Source organism: Bombina bombina, chromosome 4, assembly GCF_027579735.1.
Source record: "Bombina bombina isolate aBomBom1 chromosome 4, aBomBom1.pri, whole genome shotgun sequence".
NCBI lineage: Eukaryota > Metazoa > Chordata > Amphibia > Anura > Bombinatoridae > Bombina > Bombina bombina.
This window is the reverse complement of record NC_069502.1, coordinates 480,835,687-480,856,477: the sequence shown is the minus strand read 5'-3', so window position 1 is coordinate 480,856,477 and position 20,791 is coordinate 480,835,687. Positions and strand designations below refer to the sequence as shown.

General features: G+C 39.8%; 1 protein-coding gene across 2 annotated transcripts in view; it reads right to left on the bottom strand.

Moving 5' to 3' along the window:
- The window catches only part of AGPAT5 (1-acylglycerol-3-phosphate O-acyltransferase 5), a 268,817-nt gene that overhangs the window by 224,263 nt on the left and 23,763 nt on the right, over nt 1–20,791 (bottom strand). For both annotated transcript variants that reach the window (XM_053710373.1, XM_053710374.1), the window contains exon 2: nt 3,397–3,463. In XM_053710373.1, the coding sequence (XP_053566348.1) occupies nt 3,397–3,463 (67 nt within the window). The remainder of the gene's footprint in view (nt 1–3,396; nt 3,464–20,791) is intronic.

Genomic DNA, 20,791 nt, shown 5'->3' with positions numbered 1-20,791 from the left:
GTCCAGAAAAGCGAACCTTAGGAACTGATGATGTTCCTTGTGGATAGGAATATGGAGGTACGCATCCTTTAAATCCACTGTGGTCATAAATTGACCTTCCTGGATGGTAGGAAGGATCGTTCGAATGGTTTCCATTTTGAACGATGGAACCCTGAGAAATTTGTTTAGGATCTTGAGATCTAGAATTGGTCTGAACGTTCCCTCTTTTTTGGGAACTATGAACAGGTTGGAGTAAAACCCCATCCCTTGTTCTCTTATTGGAACTGGATGAATTACTCCCATCCTTAACAGGTCTTCTACACAATGTAAGAATGCCTGTCTTTTTATTTGGTTTGAAGATAATTGAGACCTGTGGAACCTTCCCCTTGGGGGTAATTCCTTGAATTCCAGGAGATAACCTTGAGAAACTATTTCTAGTGCCCAAGGATCCTGAACATCTCTTGCCCAGGCCTGAGCAAAGAGAGAAAGTCTGCCCCCCACCAGATCCGGTCCCGGATCGGGGGCCATCCCTTCATGCTGTTTTGGTAGCAGTGGCAGGCTTCTTGGCCTGCTTACCCTTGTTCCAGCCTTGCATCGGTCTCCAGGCTGGTTTGGGTTGAGAAGTATTACCCTCTTGCTTAGAGGATGTAGAAGTAGAGGCTGGTCCGTTTCTGCGAAAGGGACGAAAATTAGGCATATTTCTAGCCTTAAAAGACATATCCTGAGGAAGGGCGTGGCCCTTTCCTCCGGTGATGTCTGAAATAATCTCTTTCAAATCAGGACCAAACAGTGTTTTGCCCTTGAAAGGGATGTTAAGCAATTTTGTCTTGGAAGACACATCCGCTGACCAAGACTTTAGCCAGAGCGCTCTGCGCACCACGATAGCAAACCCTGAATTTTTCGCCGCTAACCTCGCTAATTGCAAAGCGGCATCTAGAATAAAAGAGTTAGCCAATTTAAGTGCATGAACTCTGTCCATAACCTCCTCATACGAAGATTCTTTATCGAGCGACTTTTCTAGTTCTTCGAACCAGAAACACGCTGCCGTAGTGACAGGAACAATGCATGAAATTGGTTGAAGAAGGTAACCTTGCTGAACAAACATTTTTTTAAGCAAACCCTCTAATTTTTTATCCATAGGATCTTTAAAAGCACAAACTATCTTCTATGGGAATAGTAGTGCGTTTGTTTAGAGTAGAGACCGCCCCCTCGACCTTAGGGACTGTCTGCCATAAGTCCTTTCTGGGGTCGACTATAGGAAATAATTTCTTAAATATAGGGGGAGGCACAAAAGGTATGCCGGGCCTTTCCCATTCCTTGTTTACTATGTCCGCCACCCGCTTGGGTATAGGAAAAACATCGGGGGGCACCGGAACCTCTAGGAACTTGTCCATCTTACATAATTTCTCTGGAATGACCAAATTGTCACAATCATCCAGAGTAGATAATACCTCCTTAAGCAGTGCGCGGAGATGTTCTAATTTAAATTTAAATGTTACAACATCAGGTTCAGCTTGTTGAGAAATTTTCCCTGAATCTGAAATTTCTCCCTCAGACAAAACCTCCCTCCTAGCCCCTTCAGATTGGTGTGAGGGTATGTCAGAAGCGTTATCATCAGCGTCCTCTTGCTCTTCAGTGTTTAAAACAGAGCAATCGCGCTTTCTTTGATAAGTAGGCATTTTAGATAAAATATTTGCAATAGAATTATCCATAACAGCCGTTAATTGTTGCATAGTAATAAGTATTGGCGCACTAGATGTACTAGGGGCCTCTTGTGTGGGCAAAACTGGTGTAGACACAGAAGGGGGTGATGCAGTACCATGCTTACTCCCCTCATCTGAAGAATTATCTTGGGCACTATTATTATCTGTGGCATCATTGTCCCTACTTTGTTTGGACACCATGTCACAATTATCACATATATTTAAATGGGGAGACACATTGGCTTTCATACATATAGAACATTGTTTATCTGATGGTTCAGACATGTTAAACAGGCTTAAACTGGTCAACAAAGCACAAAAAACGTTTTAAAATAAAACCGTTACTGTCACTTTAAATTTTAAACAGAACACACTTTATTACTGAATATGTGAAAAAGTATGAAGCAATTGTTCAAAATTCACCAAAATTTCACCAGTGTCTTAAAGCCTTAAAAGTATTGCACACCAAATTTGAAAGCTTTAACCCTTAAAATAACGGAACCGGAGCCGTTTTTACATTTAACCTCTATACAGTCCCAGGAATCTGCTTTGCTGAGACCCAACCAAGCCCAGAGGGGAATACGATACCAAATGACGCCTTCTATAAGCTTTTTCAGTGGATCTTAGCTCCTCACACATGCATCTGCATGCCTTGCCTTCCAAAAACAACTGTGCATTAGTGGCGCGAAAATGAGGCTCTGCCTATGACTAGAGAAGGCCCCCATCTGAAAAAGCTGTCCATATAGTGCCTGCCGTTTTTTTTAACAACAATCCCCAAGATTATAATAACTATAAAGTGCTATAATCTATCAAATATGCTTAGCAAGTAATCGTTTTAGCCCAGAAAAATGTCTACCAGTTTTTTTAAGCCCTTATAAAGCCTTCATTCTTATACTTAATCTAAGAAAATGGCTTACCGGTCCCCATAGGGAAAATGACAGCCTTCCAGCATTACCAAGTCGTGTTAGAAATGTGGCCATCATACCTCAGGCAGAAAAGTCTGCCAACTGCTTCCCCCAACTGAAGTTACTTCATCTCAACAGTCCTGTGTGGAAACAGCAATCGATTTTAGTAACGTTTGCTAAAATCATCTTCCTCTCACAAACAGAAATCTTCTTCTCTTTTCTGTTTCAGAGTAAATAGTACATACCAGCACTATTTAAAAATAACAAACACTTGATTGAAGAATAAAAACTACATTTAAACACCAAAAAACTCTTAGCCATCTCCGTGGAGATGTTGCCTGTGCAACGGCAAAGAGAATGACTGGGGTAGGCGGAGCCTAGGAGGGATCATATGACCAGCTTTGCTGGGCTCTTTGCCATTTCCTGTTGGGGAAGAGAATATCCCACAAGTAAGGATGACGCCGTGGACCGGACACACCTATGTTGGAGAAACTGTGTGCTCTGCTGAAATAAAAAGGTATAATTTCTGCATGTGTCTCACTGAAAAAAAATCAAACCAATATTGATTTAAATGCTATAAGTCTATAAGTGCAAAATATTAAAAAAAAAACTAGTTTTCTTTGTAGGTCAATGGGACATATCTGTACAAAGTTACTATTTTAAAATTACGCCAAGTATTAAAATCAGACCCCCCCCCCCCCCCCCGTTTCTAAAAGCCTTACAAGGAGCTTAAAAAATGTCTCCCCCACTGTATAAAGAAATGGTAACTAAGATTAATGTCTTCAATCTCCTCAAAACTTCACACAAACCTGTACATTGATGATTTGACAGATATATGACATTTTCTTTCTTTGGCAAATCCCCATAGATGATGATCTACAAGAAATAAAATAAAATGCATGAATTTAAGCAACACAATTTAATTAAATTGTAAAATAAACTAAACCTCCATACACATTTTACAAACTTTTTTTTAAAATTCTTTCACGATTCAGATAGATTTAAAACCACTTTCCAAATTGCTTTCATTATCAAATTTGCTTTGTTCCCTTTGGATCAATTGTTGAAAGAGCAACAATGCACTATGAAAAAACAAACATTTTAATTTTGGGATTCAGACATAGAATACAATTTAAAAAAAAGTTAAGGTAGGTGCCTAGAGCACTACATGGCAGGAACTAGTGCTACCATGTAGTGTTTTTGCTAATGTATAACATTCTTGCAAAACTGCGGCCATATAGTGCTCCAAACACGTGCACGCTCCTGGCCCTACGTCCATGCTTTTCAACAAGATATAACAAGAGGACTAAGAAAATTTGTTAATAGAAGTAAACAGGTTAATTTACTTTGTAGGTTAAAGGGACAGACTACACCAGAACACCACAAAAGATAGATAATCCCTTTATTACCCATTCCCTGGTTTTGCATAACCAACAGTTATAGTAATACATTTTTTAACTCTGTGATCATCTTGTATCTAAGCCTCTGCAAACTGCCCCCTTATTTCAGTACTTTTGACAGACTTGCATTTTAGCCAATTAGAGCTGACTCCTATGTAACTCCATGTGCGTGAGCACAGTGTTATATATATGACACACATGAACTAACACCCTCTAGTGGTGAAAAAGTGTCAAAATGCATTCAGATAAGATCCGGCCTTCAAGGTCTAAGAAATTAGCATATGAACCTCCTAGGTTTAGCTTTCAATTAAGAATACCAAGAGAACAAAGCAAAATTGGAGCTAAAAGTAAAATTGGAAAGTTGTTTAAAATTACATGCCCTATCTGAATCATGAAAGTTTATTTTGGACTAGACTGTCCCTTTAAGGGTATGTTATATTACCGTTTTGGTATGTTTCTGGCAACCACGGGGTTACTACAACTTCTGGTTGAGTGCACAACTAAGCTAAAAACTAGAAAACTAGAGATGTTTTTGCTTATAAAAGCGAATAGCAAAAATGTTTCTAACTAAAATGCAATAACTTATTTTAATGAAATAGCTAAGCAGGGTACCATCTAAAATGTTAATGTCTTCCAATAGCGCTAGTTCATAATTTCAAAAGAGTATTTCCAGTGCCTGTCTCTCAGAGGTCACTTATCCTTCACTCAATGCAGATTAGGGTATAGCAGAAGCACTTAAACATATTTTATTTTGTATTGATTTACACAGCTCTTTATTGAAATATCTATAACTGCTTACATTAATTATGTATGACGCCAATATTTAAGCCTCATGCAAACTGACTGTATATTCCATAAACTACGTTTAATTCCCTTCGCTATCGGGCATTTTAGAGAAAACTTGCCCAAAGCACCCGAGAATTTTTCTTAATATATATATCTGTCTGATGAAGGGGTGTATTCCCCGAAACATCACTTAATAAATATATATATATATATATATATATATATATATATATATATATATATATATATATATATATATATATATATATATATATATATATATATTTATATATTTACTCTTTTTACAAATTGAAGGTTTGTGGCAACCTTGTGGCGAGCAAGTCTATCAGCGTAATTTTTTCAACATAAATTCACATATATACACATGAATACACATATATATACACACACCACCAGCAAAAAGATAATAACTTACTGACGGCTAAGATGATGCTTAGCATTTTTTTAGCAATAAAGTATTTTTTTAATTAAGGTAAGTACTTTGTTTTTTTTAGACATAATGCTATTGCACACTTAATAGACTACAGTATAGTAAACATATAACTTTTAAATGCACTGGGAAACAAAAAAAATGAGTGTGACTATTGCTATTTTGGCTTTATTGCAGTGGTCTGGAACTGAACCCGCAATATATCAGAGGTGTGCCTGTATTAGGGCTGCACGATTAATCGCAAATGTGATTTAAAACCGCGATTAATAGTCTCGATTTAAAAGCCGCGAGAGTATACAATTTTTTGCCCCGCCCCCTATGACTTCACCTATGACGTACAGGAGGGCTGGCTGTAACTGCTCATTGTGCGTGGGCTTCTGTAGGGAAAGGAGGGGGTGGGGGGAGTAGAGAGGCTATGCAGGTGCTGCGCTATGGAGGAATTTGCCGGTTTGCTTCAGCTGATGACACAGGTAAAATAAAGCCTGTTTACATAGAAAAAAATGAAGCCTCTTCTTTTAAAGAAATTATTTGACACAAACAGTTCAGAAAGTGCACCACGGAAAAAAGCTCAGACAGTGAAGTAGAAGTGCACTTTTACTCTACTGTCTGATCTATTTTCCATGGTGCACATTATGAAATGTTTTTAAACCCTTCAACAAGACTTTCTTTTAAAGAAGAGGCTTCGTTTTAGAAAGATATATTTTTTTCTGATGTATGGGAATGTTAATCATACCACAGTTAGAATGACTACCCAAGAAAACATGACAATGTTGTGTCAGGAGACCTAAGAACTGGCTAGTGGCTACTATGTAACCACAGCACAGGCAGCTAATTTTATTTGAACTATTTTGTGGTTTGTATTTTCATGCTCCAAGAGTGTATTGGACATTGAGAAACGTGTACATTAAGATTCTGTAGTGTTAAATAAACTTTTTATTGAAAATTAAGGTGTTAGTCATTTATAAGAAAATCGCAATTTTTTGGGTCCAAAATCGCAATTTTAATTTTTCCCATATCGCCCAGCCCTAGCATGTATGTATAGAATATATTTATTCTTTAGTGTAGGGACCCATCCCTCCCATTCCCCTTTTTGCTGTAGTGTAGGAACCTACTCCTCCCTCCTGCAATGGGCTGCTCACTCGCCTTCTTCCTTCCCTCCAACTGGCACCACCACAAGATTGTTACAGGAGTGATATTGCTTCATACGGTAAGAGATGCTTTCTGCCTTGTGTGTTTAATGCTCTCACTGCCAAATCTGATAGCAGGACTGCAACCTGCGCCTATGTAATGGTCGTAGGTACTACGTCTTCAACACTATATGCTGGGCAAAGTCCTGTGAGACGTATCTACATCAAAAAGGCAAGAGGGGTTAATGTGAACTTTTAAGTTTTGCTTCAGGGCTAAAATATATTTGTGTGTGTGTGTGTAAGACATATTATACAACCACTACACACTACACTACAGTATACTTATTTCAGATTTAAAAAGGATATGGAACACAGTATTTTGTGTTTCAGACAGAGCACACCATTTAAAATAATATCAAATTTGCTTTGTTTCCATGATATTCTGTGTTGAAGAGATACTTAGGTAGGCATCTAGAGCAATACATGACAGGAAATAGTGCTGCCATCTTGCAAAACTGATGCCATATAATGCTCCAGAAATGGGCTGGCTCCTGAGCTTATATCCCTGCTTTTCAACAAAAAGATACCAAGAGAACAAAGAAAAATTGATAATAGAAGTAAATTAGAAAGCTGTTTTAAATTGCGTGCTCTATCTGAATCATAAAAGAATAAAAAGGGGGTTTCATATTCCTTTAAGCTCCTAATCTATCACTGAAAAGCATGTATAGTCCAAAAATATAATTTATGCTTACCAGATAAATTACTTTCCTTCCTGGCAGGGAGAGTCCACGACTTCATTCCTTACTGTTGGGAAACACAACACCTGGCCACCAGGAGGCGGAAAAAAACACCCCAGCCAAAGGCTTAAATATCCCTCCCACTTCCCCTATCCCCCAGTCATTCTGCAGAGGAAACAAGGGAAAGTAGAAAAAATATCAGGGTATAAAAGGTGCCAGAAGAAAAAATCTAAAAAAGGGAGCCGCCCATCAAAAAAAATAAATTACGGGCGAGGTTGTGGACTCTCCCTGCCAGGAAGGAAAGAACTTTATCTGTTAAGCATAACTTATGTTTTCCTTCCATAAGGCAGGGAGAGTCCACGACTTCATTCCTTACGGTTGGGAAAACTATACCCAAGCTCCAGAGGACACTGAATGAATAACAGAGGGAACAGAAAAAAAAAAAGTGGTGGACCCCATTCTGAGGGCACCACAGCCTGCAAAACTTTGCTTCAGGTGAAGCAGCTTTTAGGAGAAAACACATCAAACTTGTAAAATTTAGAAAAAGTGTGTAAGGAGGACCAGGTAGCCGCCTTACAAATTTGATCCATTGAGGCTTCGTTCTTAAAAGCCCAAGAGAAAGCCACTGCTCTAGTGGAATGAGCCGTTATCCTCTCAGGAGGCTGTCGTCCCGCTGTCTCATAAGCAAAGCAGATGACACTCCTCAACCACCTTACGCTTCCCCATATAGATGACAAACAAAGAAGAAGATAGTCTGAATTCTTTAGTAGTCTGAAGATAGAACTTCAAGGCACGAACCAAATCTAGATTGTGAAGCAAACGTTCCTTCGCTGAAGGAGGATTAGGACACAAGGAAGGAACAACAATTTCTTGATTAATAAGAATCTAGACGTTATGGGGAGCGCTAAAATGGTTAAGAAAGCTAATGAAGCTTAAGGTAGGATAGAAAGGGGTATATAGAATAAAGTAAAATTCGAATTGAAATAGAAAGTATTTTATTCTATACAGAAAATTAAAAACAAAGATAAAAGTGGCATTAAAATTAGTGTTGACTGGTCTTGATGGAACAGTATATAAAATACTGAATAGTGGGTTCAGATATCCTAGGATTGGACGCTATGTATAAGGTGATACAATAGGTTCATACAGACACAACAGAATAATAATCTAAGTACTGATATACCAATATAACCATATAAGTGTTAAGGATGTGTCTCTCTAAGACAATTATAAGTGATCTAGATTAGCGAAGAGATCATAATGCAAAAATAAACAAAACAATGCCTGATATACAAACACAATACAATGCAATAGATAAATCAGTGTCCTGAATCCTTGTTTTTCGCGATAAGCAAAAAATAAAATGTGTGTCCCCAAAAAATGTATCCTAAAGTTATTCTAATATCTCCAAATAAAATCAAAAATATCCAAAACAGGATTATGGGGGGGGGGGGGTGTACACCAAAAATAAAACTGAAGTGAAAAAGGCCTCAGACGGAGGTGATGAGTCATTACAAAATATGTAATCCAAGTGTATAAAAAGTGTCCAAATAAGTATCCAATTTTATCAAAATATAAAATCCAAGTATATCAAAAGTGTCCAAATAAGTATATCTTCAGTATAATCTTCAATCCTCACAATGAATGCTGCTGTACAAGTGTCCTATGTCCAGAATGTTCATTTGATTTCCTGGCTGGTACTCCGGGACCGTCTCAAAGGTCACAGTCTACGTTTTCAGCACTTTAACAGAGAATCAATGCAGCAAACCATTAAAGAGCAAAACTTTCAAAATTAATGTTACAATTCGACACCACCTTAGGGAGGAACCCTAGTTTAGTGCGTAAAACCGCCTTAGCATGAAAAAACAGATAAGGGGGATCACATTGCAAAGCAGAAATTGCTCAGGAGCTGTTAGCGACAGTCTGGATGGGTTCGCAGAAAAACTTTCCCTGCATCTCTAGACTCTAACTTTCATCAATACTCTCAATGAGAGGTTGACATGATTACTTAAAACTCCAGTCCTTTCTCGAAGGGAACATACCCATTACATGACTATCCAAATCTTCTGACACTCCTCTGCCAACTCCTATAGCGACGAAAGGCAAAAAATGACTGAGGGATAGTGGAAGTGGATGGGATATTTAAGTCTTCGGCTGGGGTGCCTTTGCCTCCTCCTGGTGGCCAGGTGTTGTATTTCCCAACAGTAAGGAATGAAGTCGTGGACTCTCCCTGCCTTATGGAAGGAAATTATAGCTTCACTCAGCAGAATTAATATATGTTCTTGGATAGGGAGGTTTAATATCCATGCTTTTTATTATTTGATTGGGAACTTAAACTCTAGCATTTGCTACTAAGTGGTTACATATTATATACAGGGGTGGAAAATATCCCTATAGTTTACTAGTCAAGAGGAATAAAAGTTAGTAGACCAGAGGAAAAAGTTACTAGACCACTAAATGTTAAAGATAGACAGAATTATAATTTTTTTACAATACACTGCAATAGTTGTCTGGGACTAGTGTAGATTTCAAGCCCTGATGACCTAATTTATTTCAGAAGGATATGATAAATCTAATAATTGTTCTATTGCATTCACTGAGAACAATTGAATCATGTAGAGGTATTGTATAATAACATTCCTTCCCAAAACAAAGCAGAGAGTCTCCACAAATTGCATTGACTCTGTGACATCACTTCTATGAGACATTCGCTTCTTCGCACATTTCTGTGAAAGCTTTTCCCAGAGCTTTGACCAAGCCATTGTTGCATAAATGCTCTGTAATTTTATATGTACATCTCACTCTATACTGAATATACATTTAACAGAGCTACAGTTATAAATCACACTCAGTGACAAATGGATCTTTCTTTTTATATAACAAAAGGGCTTCTAAATTGCAGAAATTGGATGACTTGCCTAACAGTCCATTTTGTCAACTAATTCTGTACTAGGTAGTCCTCCAGTTAAAAGTACTTACTTATAGGTCAATCTAAGCATACAAGTGCTAATAATCACTAAGCACTTTCATCAATATCACTAGGCATCTTCAAAAGCATGGTATGACTATCATATCATAAGTTTGATGACTGTAGCGTCGCACCAGGCCTATTTTGCTTAGTTTTACATAAGATCTTTGCAACTGACTTTATTAGCTCCATAGAACCACAGTTACAAAGATCTGCCCCAGAGAAACCCCCATTCTCTCACTGCCATCAGCGAACATATCACAAAGACTAGTTTGTTTTGGGTGTAGTGTGAAATCATAAAGAATATTAAATCAATAGTCCTTTCTTCCAACAAATGTACATAAACTCAAATCTGTTTTTCAGCCTTTAAAAAACACTGTTCTAAAAGTTCAATGTTGTTCAGTTTAGTTTTAGTGAAAGTTTACTACTTGGCCTAATACTCTTCAAGTTTGCAGGCACTCCATAATTCTATGGTGTATGGATTTGTTTTTCAAGCTTCTGATTGGCTTACAAATATGTATCCTTCTGTGATCTAGACAGCTTTATTTTTCTACTTTTATCAAAAGGGGCAAATTAAAAGGATAGAAAGGTAAAAATTGATCTGTCCATTTCAGTTTTAAAAAGAATAATTTTTCCAAAATATTTCCATTAGCTACAATTCTTCTAGTAAAAGTTAGTACTGTTTTTAAATGGAATACGCATATATTCTGCAAGTGCTTGTGCACCAGCATTGAAACACCACCCTTCTCAGTGGCTTCTATGACACAAATCAAGTCTTCACAGACACAGTATACACCACCGCCAACTCTCTGAGCTTGAAACCTGGTGCACGGTCCCTCGTGAGTATGTTAGTAATAACTTTTACTAGATGCATTTTAATTTGAAATGCACCCAAGTACATTTCTATTTTGACCCTTCTATCCCTTTAAATTAACTTTAAATTTAATTTAAAAATTACCTAGTCCTAAAGTTACAATGCTTAAATAAAAATTGCCTAGTCCTAAAAGTGACAATGCTTAAATAAAAATTGCATACTAAGAAATATGGAAGTGTTGTTTTACTGACAATATAGAAACCATAAAAAGCATCTAAAGAGACAAAAAGTCCTTAACCCCTTAATGACCGGACCATTTTTCAATTTTCTTACCCTTAATGACAATGGCTATTTTTACATTTCTGCGGTGTTTGTGTTTAGCTGTAATTTTCCTCTTACTCATTTACTGTACCCACACATATTATATACCGTTTTTCTCGCCATTAAATGGACTTTCTAAAGATACCATTATTTTCATCATGTCTTATAATTTACTACAAAAAAAATAATAAAATATGAGGAAAAAATGGAAAAAAACACACTTTTTCTAACTTTGACCCCCAAAATCTGTTACACATCTACAATCACCAAAAAACACCCATGCTAAATAGTTTCTAAATTTTGTCCTGAGTTTAGAAATACCCAATGTTTACATGTTTTTTGCTTTTTTTGCAAGTTATAGGGCCATAAATACAAGTAGCACTTCGCTATTTCCAAACCACTTTTTTTCAAAATTAGCGCTAGTTACATTGGAACCCTGATATCTGTCAGGAATACCTGAATATCCCTTGACATGTATATATTTTTTGTTAGAAGACAACCCAAAGTATTGATCTAGGCACATTTTGGTATATTTTATGCCACCATTTCACCGCCAAATGCGAGCAAATAAAAAAAAAAAAACTTTACATTTTTCAGAATTTTAGGTTTCTCACTGAAATTATTTACAAACAGCTTGTGCTATTATGGCACAAATTGTTGTAAAAGCTTCTTTGGGATCCCCTTTGTTCAGAAATAGCAGACTTATATGGCTTTGGCATTGATTTTTGGTAATTAGAAGGCCGCTAAATGCTGCTGCGCACCACACGTAAATTATGCCCAGCAGTGAAGGGGTTAATTAGGTAGGTTGTAGGGAGCTTGCAGGGTTAATTTTAGCTTTAGGGTAGAGATCAGCCTCCCACCTGACACATCCCAACCCCTGATCCCTCCCAAACAGCTCTCTTCCCTCCCCCACCCCACAAATGTCCCCGCCATCTTAAGTACTGGCAGAAAGTCTGCCAGTACTAAATAAAAGGAGTTTTTTATTTTTTTTTATAAAAAAAAAAAAAAATATTTTAGCTGTGATGGACTCCTGCCTTAGCCCCAACCTCCATGATCCCCCCCCCCAGCTCTCTAACCCTCTCCCCTATCTAATTGCGGCCATCTTGGGTACTGGCAGCTGTCTGCCAGTACCCAATTTGCCCCAAAAACAAGTGTTTTTTGTTCTTTTGTTTTTTTTATGTTTTCTGTAGTGTAGCAGCCCCCCACAATACCCCTATCCCCCTCCCCTTCCCAGATCCTTTTATATTATTTTATTAAAAAAATCTTTCCCCCCCTCTTCCCTCCTCATTGGTGTCGGTGTCGGTGTCAGTGCCAGCTAATGCGCACGCGCGCCCCCCCGCACTCTCCCGGCACCCGGCGTGCACATTGCACTTCTAGGAACCGGATGCCGGGTAGCGATGGGCCGCCCACCCGCCTCCCTGTTACGCTCCCACCCACCAACGAACCGGCACCATCGCTACCGGTGCAGAGAGGGCCACAGAGTGGCTCTCTCTGCATCGGAGTCTTCTAAAAAGGTATTGCAGGATGCCTCCATATGGAGGCATCACTGCAATACCCTGAGAGCTGCTGGAAGCGATTGCGATCACTTCCAGCACTCTCTTAGACAACTGACGTACCAGGTACGTCCATTGTCATTAACTGCTTGTTAATGCATGACGTACCTGGTACGTCAGTTGTCATTAAGGGGTTAAAGGGACATTCTAGCCAAAAACTTTCTTTGATGCTTTAGAAAGGGCATGCTATTTTAAACAGTTTTCTAATATACTTCTGTTATCTAGTTTGCTTCATTCTCGTGATATACTTGGTTGAAAAGCATATCTAGATATGCCAGTATCTGCTGATTGGTGGCTATACATAGATGCCTCTTGTTATTGGCTCACCCATGAGCATTGCTATTTCTTCAACAAGGAATATCTAAAGAATGAAGCAAATTAGATAATAGAAGTAAATTGGAATGTTATTTAAAATTGTATTCTCTATCTGAATCATGAAAGAAATATTTTGGGTTTCATGTCCCTTTAAAATAAACCCAATAAAAGGGGGAAGGTTTTAAAAGGGAAGTCTAGATTTAGAGTTCCGTTTTAAAACCTTCCCCCTACAACGTTAGCGGCACACTGTGCATGCGCAAAACACGGGAGTGTGGACGGACAAGAATTAGCAGAGTTAGTGCTGGACAATGAATATTGTGAAGATCCTGATGACAAAATATGGGAGGGGGCAGGAGGGCATTTTAAAAAGCCACAAGAGAAAAAAGTAAGTGCAAATGCTTAGAAACGATTTAGGCTACTAAATTAGGCTATAGTGCAAAATAAGAATCGTTAGCAACTTTATAGGAATTACCTATTTGAAAATTTGGGTTGACTGTCCCTTTAAAGAACCATTCAACACAGTAGATTTGCATAATCAACAAATGTAAGATAACAAGACAATGCAATAGCACTTAGTCTGAACTTCAAATGAGTAGTAGATTTGTTTATGACAATTTTAAAAGTTATGTCTATTTCCAATCCCCCTGTACCATGTGACAGCCATCAGCCAATCACAAATGCATACATGTTTATTCTGTGAATTCTTGCACATGCTCAGTAGGAGCTGGTGACTCAAAAAGCTTAAATATAAAAAGACTGTGCACATTTTGTTAATGGAAGTAAATTGGAAAGTTGTTTAAAATTGCATGCTCTAGCTGAATAATTCAAGTTTAATTTTGACTTGAGTGTCCCTTTAAAGGGATAGTCAACACCAGAATTTTTGTTGTTTTAAAAGACCCATTCCCCAGTTTTGCATAACCAACAGTTATAATAATATACTTTTTACCTCTGTAATTTCCTTGTATCTAAGTATCTGCAGACTGCCCCTTATTTCAGTTCTTTTGACAGACTTGCATTTTAGCCAATCAGTGCTCACTCCTCGGTATATTCACATGCATGAGCTCAATATTATCTATATGAAACACATGAACTAAAGCCCTCTAGTGTTGAAAATGCATTCAGCTTAGAGGTGGCCTTCAAGGTCTAAGAAATTAGCATATGAACCCCCTAGGTTTAGTTTTCAACAAAGAATATCAAGAGTACAAAGCAAAAGTGGTGATAAAAGTGGGAGTGGCCAGGCAGCAGCCATGAACAGTCGCAATATTTGGAGCTCCTAAAGTGATGTGCATAATCCGCCGATTTATGCAAGGACTCTGCTATATCTCCTGACAGACTTCTCATCTTTGATTAGATAGAGGACAGCAGTATTGATCTATCCTACACTTGCTGAGCGTATGACCTCTGGGATACAGATCTGGCCCGTCGAGCTTTTAGGCGGCGGCCTTTTTACAGGATTCTGACACCCCCCGTACCTCGGGGTATAACAGTCTTCATTAGACTGCTCACTATTCCAGAGTAGGGAATCATCCTAGTGGAAACTTAAATTACATGTAAACGTGTATGAGGAGAAGCTATCGTCTTTATAATGGAGGCCCTGAATGCGTGGGAAGCAAAGATGGTGCAAGCTCATTGAGGATCATTACCGGAACTTTGAAGCAGAGCTTTCCATACTGTTCCTAATACCTGTGGTCGCATTGTCCCCACCGGCTGAGAATAATTGTGGAACTGCACTCTGTCTGTCAGCCCTGGCCGGCGTGAAGGCTCCAGACTTTCTTGGACAACCGGACAAGGCCTGTCCCTTGAGCTCTGGGGAGCTAGATCGACAGTCAGCGCCGCCTAGGGCAGAAGAGAGCCAAGTCGATACGGAAGCTTGGTCTTACGGTGTACAGCCACCTACTCTTAAGCCGCTGCTTGAAACCGAATACAGGAGGAGGGGGGGGAAGAGGTCTGTGCCTTAAAAGTGGTGGCTACTATTTCAAAGTACCCCCAACCCGCAGATACAGCCGACAATGAGAAGCAGAAACGCACCTCTATTAGATCAATCTATACTGAATCCATCTGTTGGTTCCTTCCGATTTGCCCACCCTTAATTATGACTGGAACTGGGGGAAATGTAAATGGAGAGCCCCTAACGGCCTAGAGACGCCGGAGCTTAATTGCAAAAGATCAGTCACGCGCACTTAAATGGCGAGCTGAACGCTTCATTTACCTAGTGCCTCACACACCAGTGATTACCTTCCAAGAAGACCGGCAGGGAGTGGGCTGAGTGAAAGCCAATGCTCTAAGCGTAATATAGGATACTGTGGATTTAGCAGGGTTGGGATCATGTCATAGAAATGTTTTACATAAGCTGATAATTTGTTAGAGGGGCAGAGGATGTATATGTATTGTGCAAAATGTCCTACATATTTATCTTAATTATGTGCATTGCCTGTGCCTATGGACTTTAATGTGTTTAAGTCTCTCATGTTACCCAACGGTTTTTGTTTTGATAATTTTTTAGTTGGCTATTTATTATGCCTGTGTTACCTCCTATCAACTAAGCTCGCTCTATACTAAGGCTGCAATCTATTGCTGTGACCCTGTAATAGAGGTTCACTTACTTTGTAACTACCCTCCTGAGTCTCATTGACATAGGGTAGAATTAGCTAAGTACATTACCATATGCACCTACAGCTTTAGCGGAGTATTCCTATATTGGTCTGGAAAGAGAGTTTAACATATATATCATTCACAATAGTAGTTAGTATATACTTGCAATGTTTTTGTCTTATGCAACTATTTATCACTGTTTGGTTAATACTGCTTGCCCTGTAAATTGGAAATCCACTTTCTCTTGTAAGGTGTATCCAGTCCACGGATCATCCATAACTTGTGGGATATTCTCATTCCCAACAGGAAGTTGCAAGAGGACACCCACAGCAGAGCTGTCTATATAGCTCCTCCCCTAACTGCCATATCCAGTCATTCTCTTGCAACTCTCAACAAACATGGAGGTAGTAAGAGAGAAGTGGTGAAATGTAGCTGTTATTTTGCTTCAATCAAAAGTTTATTATTTTTAAATGGTACCGGAGTTGTACTATTTTGTCCCAGGCAGAAAATAGAAGAATCTGCCTGTGATTTCTATGATCTTAGCAGGTTGTAACTAAGATTTATTGCTGTTCTCACACATGACTGAAGAGAGAGATAATTTCAGCGGGGGAATGGAGTGCAGGTTATCCTGCTATGAGGTATGTGCAGTTAAGATTTTTCTAGAAGATGTGAATGCTAGAAAATGCTGCTGATGCCAAATTTATGTAAGGTAAGCCTGAATACAGTGATTTAATAGCGACTGGTATCATGCTTACTTTCTGAGGTAATACTCTTTTATATTTACAATATAAAACTTTGCTGGCATGTTTAAATGTTTTTATATATACGTATATGCTGTGTTACTAGGCCCACAGCAAGGCTGTGGAAGTTTGGTGTGACTGTTAAAAAAATGTTTTTTGGTTCTGTTTTTTGAACTAAGGGGTTAATCATCCATTTGCAAATGGGTGCAATGCTCTGTTAGCTTATTATACACACTGTAAAAATTTCATTTGATTTACTGCCTTTTTTCACTGTTTTTCAAATTCTGACAAAATGTGTTTCTCTTAAAGGCACAGTACCGTTTTTTATATTTGCTTGTTAACTTGATTTAAAGCGTTTTCCAAGCTTGCTAGTCTCATTGCTAGTCTGTGCAAACATGTCTGACATAGAGGAAACTCCTTGTTCATTATGTTTAAAAGCCATAGTGGAACCCCCTCTTAGAATGTGTACCAAATGTACTGATTTCACTTTAAGCAATAAAGATCATATTCTGTCTTTAAAAAATGTATCACCAGAGGAATCTGACGAGGGAGAAGTTATGCCGACTAACTCTCCCCACGTGTCAGATCCTTTGACTCCCGCTCAAGGGACTCACGCTCAAATGGCGCCAAGTACATCTAGGGCGCCCATAGCGTTTACTTTACAAGACATGGCGGCAGTCATGGATAATACACTGTCAGCGGTATTAGCCAGACTACCTGAATTTAGAGGAAAGCGAGATAGCTCTGGAGTTAGACGAAATACAAAGCATACTGACGCTTTAAGAGATATGTCTGATACTGCCTCACAATATGCAGAAGCTGAAGAAGGAGAGCTTCTTTCTGTGGGTGATGTTTCTGACTCAGGGAAGATGATGCAACCTGATTCTGATATCTCTACATTTAAATTTAAGCTTGAACACCTCCGCGTGTTACTCAGGGAGGTTTTAGCTGCTCTGAATGACTGTGATACAATTGCAGTGCCAGAGAAATTGTGTAGACTGGATAAATACTATGCAGTGCCGGTGTGCACTGATGTTTTTCCAATACCTAAGAGGTTTACAGAAATTATTACTAAGGAATGGGATAGACCAGGTGTGCCGTTCTCTCCACCTCCTAGTTTTAGAAAAATGTTTCCAATAGACGCCACCACACGGGACTTATGGCAGACAGTTCCTAAGGTGGAGGGAGCAGTTTCTACTCTAGCAAAGCGTACTACTATCCCTGTCGAGGACAGTTGTGCTTTCTTAGATCCAATGGTTAAAAAGTTAGAGGGTTACCTTAAGAAAATGTTTACTCAACAAGGTTTTATCCTACAGCCCCTTGCATGCATTGCTCCTGTCACTGCTGCTGCAGCGTTCTGGTTTGAGTCTCTGGAAGAGGCTTTACAGGTAGCGACTCCATTGGATGACATACTTGACAAGCTTAGAGCACTTAAGCGAGCCAATTCTTTTGTTTCTGATGCCATTGTTCATTTGACTAAACTAAAGGCTAAGAATTCTGGTTTTGCTATCCAGGCGCACAGAGTGCTATGGCTTAAATCATGGTCAGCTGACTTTACTTCAAAGTCTAAGCTGCTTAACATTCCCTTCAAGGGGCAGATCCTATTCGGGCCTGGTTTGAAGGAGATTATTGCTGATATCACTGGAGGAAAAGGTCATGCCCTTCCTCAGGATAGGTCCAAATCAAGGGCCAAACAGTCTAATTTTCGTGCCTTTCGAAACATCAAGGCAAGTGCGGCATCAACTTCCTCTAATGCAAAACAAGAGGGAACTTCAGTCCAAGACGGTCTGGAGACCTAACCAGACCTGGAACAAGGGTAAGCAGGCCAAAAAGCCTGCTGCTGCCTCTAAGACAGCATGAAGGAGCGGCCCCCTATCCGGTAACGGATCTAGTAGGGGGCAGACTTTCACTCTTTGCCCAGGCGTGGGCAAGAGATGTCCAGGATCCCTGGGCGTTGGAAATGAAGTCCATAAAATATCCCTGGGATATAAAGGCTTCCCCCCCAAAAGGGAGATTTCACCTTTCACGATTATCTGCAAACCAGATAAAGAGAGAGGCATTCTTACACTGTGTACAAGACCTCCTAGTTATGGGAGTGATCCATCCAGTTCCAAAGGAGGAACAGGGACAGGGATTTTACTCAAATGTGTTTGTAGTTCCCAAAAAAGAGGGAACCTTCAGACCAATTTTGGATCTAAAGATCTTAAACAAATTCCTCAGAGTTCCATCATTCAAGATGTAGACTATTCGTACCATCCTACCTATGATCCAGGAGGGTCAATACATGACTACAGTGGATTTAAAGGATGCTTATCTTCACATTCCGATACACAAAGATCATCATCGGTTTCTCAGGTTTGCCTTCCTAGACAGGAATTACTAGTTTGTAGCTCTTCCCTTTGGGTTAGCTACAGCCCCAAGAATTTTTACGAAGGTTCTGGGGTCGCTTCTGGCGGTCCTAAGGCCGCGGGGCATAGCAGTGGCCCCTTATTTAGACGACATCCTGATTCAGTCGTCAAACTTCCAAATTGCCAAGTCTCATACGGACATAGTGTTGGCATTTCTGAGGTTGCATGGGTGGAAGGTGAACAAGGAAAAGAGTTCTCTATCCCCACTCACAAGAGTCTCCTTCCTAGGGACTCTGATAGATTCTGTAGAAATGAAAATTTAACTGACGGAGTCCAGGTTATCAAAGCTTCTAAATTCCTGCCGTGTTCTTTATTCCATTCATCGCCCTTCGGTGGCTCAGTGCATGGAAGTAATCTGCTTAATGGTAGCGGCAATGGACATAGTGCTGGTTGCACGCCTACATCTCAGACCGCTGCACCTCTGCATGCTCAGTCAGAGGAATGGGGATTACACAGATTTGTCCCCTCTACTAAATCTGGATCAAGAGACCAGGGATTCTCTTCTCTGGTGGCTATCTCGGGTCCATCTGTCCAAACGTATGACCTTTCACAGGCCAAATTGGACAATTGTAACGACAGATGCCAGCCTTCTAGGTTGGGGTGCAGTCTGGAACTCCCTGAAGGCTCAGGGATCGTGGACTCAGGAAGAGTCACTCCTTCCAATAAACATTCTGGAACTAAGAGCGATATTCAATGCTCTTCAGGCTTGGCCTCAGCTAGCGACAATGAGGTTCATCAGATTTCAGTCGGACAACATCACGACTGTGGCTTACATCAACCATCAAGGGGGAACAAGGAGTTCCCTAGCGATGTTAGAAGTTTCAAAGATAATTCGCTGGGCAGAGATTCACTCTTGCCACCTATCAGCTATCCATATCCCAGGTGTAGAGAACTGGGAGGCGGATTTTCTAAGTCGACAGACTTTTCATCCGGGGGAGTGGGAACTCCATCCGGAGGTGTTTACACAATTGGTTCATCGTTGGGGCAAACCAGAACTGGATCTCATGGCGTCTCGCCAAAACGCCAAGCTTCCTTGTTACGGATCCAGGTCCAGGGACCCCAAGGCAACGCTGATAGATGCTCTAGCAGCGCCTTGGTCCTTCAACCTGGCTTATGTGTTTCCACCGTTTTCTCTGCTCCCTCGTCTGATTGCCAAGATCAAGCAGGAGAGAGCATCGGTGATCTTGATAGCGCCTGCGTGGCCACGCAGGACTTGGTATGCAGATCTAGTGGACATGTCATCTTTTCCACCATGGACTCTGCCGCTGAGACAGGACCTTCTACTTCAAGGTCCTTTCAACCATCCAAATCTAATTTCTCTGAGGCTGACTGCCTGGAGATTGAACGCTTGATTTTATCAAAGCGTGGTTTCTCCGAGTCAGTCATTGATACCTTAATTCAGGCACGAAAGCCTGTCACCAGGAAAATCTATCATAAGATATGGCGTAAATATCTTTATTGGTGTGAATCCAAGGGCTACTCATGGAGTAAGGTCAGGATTCCCAGGATATTATCTTTTCTCCAAGAAGGATTGGAGAAAGGATTGTCAGCTAGTTCCTTAAAGGGACAGATTTCTGCGCTATTCTTTTGCACAAGCGTCTGGCGGATGTTCCAGATGTTAAGGCATTTTGTCAGGCTTTAGTTAGAATCAAGCCTGTGTTTAAACCTGTTTCTCCACCTTGCAGCTTAAATTTGGTTCTTAAAGTTCTTCAGGGGGTTCCGTTTGAACTTCTTCATTCCATAGATATCAAATTTTTATCTTGGAAAGTTCTTTTTTTGGTAGCTATTTCCTCGGCTCGTAGAGTTTCCGAGTTATCTGCCTTACAATGTGATTCTCCTTATCTGATCTTCCATGCAGATAAGGTAGTTCTGCTTACCAAACCTGGGTTTTTACCTAAGGTGGTATCTAATAAGAATATCAATCAAGAGATTGTTGTACCGTCTTTGTGTCCTAATTCTTCTTCAAAGAAGGAACCTCTATTACACAATCTG